The sequence below is a fragment of the Myotis yumanensis genome, unplaced genomic scaffold (genome assembly GCF_028538775.1).
Source record: "Myotis yumanensis isolate MYYU_CA2020_CCGP unplaced genomic scaffold, mMyoYum1.0.hap1 SCAF_10, whole genome shotgun sequence".
Classification (NCBI taxonomy): Eukaryota; Metazoa; Chordata; class Mammalia; order Chiroptera; family Vespertilionidae; genus Myotis; species Myotis yumanensis.
Genome location: NW_027223761.1, coordinates 20,057,153 through 20,062,409, shown reverse-complemented (window position 1 = coordinate 20,062,409; position 5,257 = coordinate 20,057,153). Strand labels below are relative to the sequence as shown.

Sequence of the window (5,257 nt, the reverse complement as noted above, 5' to 3'; positions counted from 1 at the left end):
GAACTTGGTTACTGAAGCTAGGTCTCCTCTGGCTTCCCAAAATGCCTTCCAAATTTATATTTCGAGTCTCTTTATTAATTTACATGCAGCCCCTTCTACAGATTCCTGAACGCTTTTATTTTATTTACTTATTTTTTAAAATACACTTTTATTGATTTCAGAAAGGAAGGTAGAGGGAGAGATAGAAACATCAATGATGAGAGAGAATCATTGATCGGCTGCCTCCTGCAAGGCCCCTAATGGGGATAGAGCCCACAACCTGGGCATTTGACCTTGACCTGAATTGAACCTGGGACCCTTCAGTCCACAGGCCAACACTCTATCCACTGAGCCAAGCAGGCCAGGGCTTCTGAACTCTTTTAGATGAAGGGAGAAACACGCTGGCAATGGTCAACAATAAAAATCAATTAGAAAAAAAAAAGATTAACTGGAGCCCTAAGTTTTGCTACTGATCGACTCACATATTTTCTAATCACTTACTTTCTATGTGCCAGACTTTGGGGATAATGAGATGAACAAGTCTTAGATCCTGCCTTCAAGCAACTGAACTTAGGGAAAAGATATAGGAGGTGGAAAAAACCACAATGGCTACACTAGTTCTAGTGCCCTAAACATAATTATCACTTAATCTTATCATTCTTCACATTGCTTGACTTTAAAATAGGGATATAATAGCCAAACTCATAGAACTGTTACAACTTGTTTCTTCGTGTGCTTAGAAAAATGCTTGGTGCATAGAAAGTGGTCAATTATATGAATTATTATTATTATTGATGAAATTAACCATTTTGGAGTTTAAAAAACTACCATCACCTATGGAATTACATTCCATAGGTAATACTCTTAAAGCTCAGAAACAGACTGAATTCTCACTGTTCTCCCTCCTCACCACACACCATTTCTACATCCTGCTGAATTATGCATAATTTTTCATACCATGTTCCATATTTTTGTTTAATATTATGGAGGATGAATTCCATAATGGAGCCAAACTCAATGATACTGGAATATTCACTCGTGTAGAGATTACGAAAGCCAGCAGTATGCATGGCCACCAATGAACCTTTTGAATCAAACACTGGTGAGCCAGAAGACCTGAAGTAAAAACTGGTATCATAGGTAATCACATCAGGTCTGGGACCAATTTCCTGGAAACTTCTTTGAGTGTACATATGGATATACTGTATGTTGTCATCATTACCCCCTGCCTGAAGATGTTCCTGAAATTTCTGTACTCGCTGACCCTGAGGGATTACAGCACAAGCATCAGTAGACTTTACCTCCCATCCTGGATAGCCAATAATATATATCAACCCACTAAGTGGAGCAGGACCAATTCCATTATATAGTCCAACAGGTACTTGTGGTCCATCTTCCTTCAGTTTCAGAACAGCATAATCAAGAGATACATCAGATATCTCAAACCAAGGTTCAATGGAAAAATACTCATTTTTTTCTTGTCTGTCTTCGTGACCAAATGTCACCCTTACACATTGACTAATTATGTCTGCCCACTCACTTGGCTCTATTCCATTTCCCACAATGGAATCTATTACATGCCGACAAGTAAAAATGAACAACCCTGTAAAAACAAAGCAGGTGGCACAACCCTTGTTCCCATTGTTGTCCCATTCTATGTGCCCAACTGAGTCACTATGACGAGAAAGAATTTTGAGTATTTTAACTGGGATAGAGTTTTTTGTCTGTTTCCCAAAGTCTGTTTTATGATCCTGAAATATTGTTTCCCCCTTTCTTGTTTTAAATTTCTTTTTGAAGCTTTTTCTAATTTTTTCAGTTTCTCTTTTCAAACTAGGGTACTGGGCCACAATTTCTTCTTTTAACACACAGGTGTTTCCTTTCTCTAACTCCGAATTCCTAGAGTCTGCCGAATCAAAATTCTGAGTGGTTGCCAAATCACAATTCTGAGTGGCTGCCGAATCAAAATTCTGAGTGGCTGCTATCTTAGAGCCCCCCTTTTTCTCAACCTCCACCTGAAAGAGCTTGCCCTCTAAGTCATTAACTCGCTGTGTGCTTTCTACAATGGAGTCCAGGTTTTCAATGAGTTTCTAATCAGCAGTCTCCAGAAAGGGAAGAAATCTGCTGTCCTTGCACAGAGCATCCTTGATGGTTTCTCCTTTGACAGCATAGATGCAGAGTTTGCACCCTTCTTTGTGAAGTTACCCGCATTTGACAATATTTTTTCTCTTCTTCCCAATTGCATGGATAAAAAATTTGACACAGTCAACAGATGCCTTTTCATGCCGGCCAAATATCTGGTTCCCTTCTTTCTGCTTACTTTTACTCTGGGCAAATGTAATTTCCAGGTGGCACTTTTCAGAAAAACAACTGAGGGGCATTCCAAGGTTTATGTAGCCTTCAATTCCTTCTATGCCCCACACCAGCATTTCTTTGCCTTGCTGTCGTTCTCTCTCTTCTTTGACAGCCTGAAGGGTGTCAAGTGCCACGGATAAGCTTGCCCTCTCATTGTGTGTGAGCCTGTGTTTCCTTTTTTTGTTTTTCCTGTGGTGTACACCCAAGGTAATGTAAAGTACTTTATCTCGGGATATAGCCTGGTCTTTGGGTCCTTGAGCCTGAGTATTAGTTATATCATTTGGGCCTTTTCTGGAGCCCGTCTTCATTTGAGGAATACTGGGATTATTCGCTTGTTCTTTATTGACCTAAAAGGAAATGTTAAAGACTGTAAAATGATAGAAGCAACTCTTAATTTTGTCTTTCTTTTTAGTATGCAACTCACACAATTTCTCTAGGAAACTCAGAACCAATCTCAAAGGATGGTAAATAGAATTAAACTGAAATTTGAGTTGAGAGCCAAAATCTAAGCTAAGTTTCCCATCCCATCAGTTAGGTAAGCTTTTAATTGTGCCAGATTGGTGCATTTTCCCCCTGAGAAATAGGAAAGAAACAACTGTTTCTAGGTCCATCAAAAACAGAAGAGATGCTTAAAAGTCTGCCAGCTCTCTTACAGAGTTCTATCAGGTCTCTGAATAATTTTTACTTTTTCTAATCACAGTGATGGACTGCACCAAAAATTTGTTCTTATAGCACCAAACTCAGCAAGAATAAGGTACTATGGTTGATTATTGGGCATTTAATGTTAAACAAAACCATCATCAGTTAACTAATTATTTGGTCAAAATAACATAGTTATTTCTAATAGTAAAACCCTGATTCACCTAGCATCTTTCATGTAAAGAACTTAAATTATTTCCTCTATTACATCAATTTATTCCAAAATCTTATGAAATGAAGAGCAACAAATATGGCATCTCTGTCCTTTTGATGGAGAAACTGAGGCACTGAAAGTTTTTCCTGTAAGTGCCTTTCTTAGGATTACATAATAACCAATTAATAAAGACAGTATCAGAACTCCAATATTTAGTACAATATTTTTATATTAGACTACATATTCTTTTTCTGTAAATTTTATATCCATAATTCCTGTTTTTAAATGTCATTGTCTTAAAAATCAGGGATGAGGGAGGAGAGAGGAATTACATAAGGAGGATTAATCAAATAGCAGAAATTCAATAAAAATTTAAGAGCATCTGATCCTATGTCTAAAAGATACATATTGGCCAAGAAATATTTATCATGGCATGAGTGGAAACAGATGCCATTTGCTGGTAATGGGAATAACAATTCCAGGATTGTTGCAAAGATTAAGTGTAACATCCTGTGTGACAATCCCTAGCACAGTGACTGGCACATTAGTGAATTAACTTTTATTTTCCTTCTTTGTAATGGTACTAATATTCTGAATTAAAACAAAAGAAACATAAGGTAATATAAATTTATTCTGGGCATAAATATGAACTCTGAAAGAGCATCCCTCTAGCCTAATGCTGTCAGAAGCATCTTTGTTGCACAGCCCATTGGAACACTAGGATGGATTTCCAACTATTCAAAGAATTCTTGGGCAGATATAAACAGTTTCAAAGAGGAACCTTGGGTCTGACATGATTATTAGTTTGCACTGTCATGGAGTGGGACAGAAAAAAATAGAACTAGGCTTGGCTTGGCTTTTCTACATACTTGGATGTTCTAGTTAGAATCAGAATGAAAGAAAGGCTTTTAAGTTGCATTCTCAAATGCTCACCATCTCTCAGTCTTTCGTAATAAATTCAAGGGGTATTTTAGACTCAAGAAGAAATACGATGGTTTGCTAATAACAGAGTTCAATTAGTACAAAGGGCCCCCACTTAATGTCAGTAAATTTGAGTCCAAGTATTCATTCCACTACTGCCTTAAGAAGCAACGCACTTCTTTTCCTCTCTTCATAAATAAATCGAGGATAAGAAAGTCCTCCCTGCTTGCTTAGTAAGCTTATAGTAAGACTAAATATTTAAAAAATTTTTATAAATTATAAAGCCCTATGCAGATGTATTATTGTTATCAAAAAGATCAGCCATATTTGCATGGTATATATCCTCAAGCTATGAAATAACATTAATTTTGTTTTTATTCCATATTTTACTGTAATACATTATATTTGATTTTTGTTGTTCAGGAAGTGTTACAATAGCTTTTTGTTGAAGACTGCTTTGATAGGGCACCAAACTCAAGCAAGAATAAGATTTTTGTTAAAATTCCTCACTGCCACCCCTCCAAACGGAAAGAATACAATGAATGAGAAAGATTTTAACTTATTTAACATTCCCTACATTCAATGAGGTAATGTCTTGGCAGGAAGACTATAAACCCAGTGTCAAGGATGGCTAAGTATAATATTGATATATTCTATAAATAGTATTTACAGACATACCTGAGGAAAATAGTCCTCAATTTTCATATTATCCCTTGCATTGAATGAGATTTTCTGTGACCTGCGTTTCTTAGAGCTCATGATGGCTTGAAGATGAATAGGCAGTTCAGCTGGAACACTACAAAGGTTCAAGTTAGAGCAGTATCATAATAGCAACCATTATTTGTACAGAGGATAAGATGAACAGGGAACTTTGGCTGTAGCTCCAGCTTCCCCCTTCTCAGAGATGTTGACTTACCAAGTAGACAGTTTATCTTCCAACTATAATCACCCCAATCATAAAGGCTCTCCTTGATAGAGAACAATCCTGAATACTTTACAAAAATTATCTCTAATTGCCAGTGTCCACAGACACCATGCCAAGTAGGTACAGCTGCTTTTGCAAATGAGTAAAGTACAACTCAGACAAGATAGGTGACCTCCTCAAGGCCAGAGCTACATGGCAGAGATAAAATTCAAAAGCAGATACACTAG

The 5,257-nt window shown here is 37.1% G+C and overlaps 1 protein-coding gene across 1 annotated transcript; it reads right to left on the bottom strand.

Annotated features, from left to right (window-relative positions):
* Positions 1-214: 214 nt before the first annotated feature.
* Positions 215-5,045, bottom strand: LOC139017973 (serine protease FAM111A-like). Its single transcript, XM_070426596.1, is given in 3 exon segments — positions 215-1,859; positions 1,932-2,678; positions 4,784-5,045. Coding segments are annotated over 3 exon segments (1,818 nt in total). The 5' UTR covers positions 4,865-5,045; the 3' UTR covers positions 215-869.
* Positions 5,046-5,257: the final 212 nt, after the last annotated feature.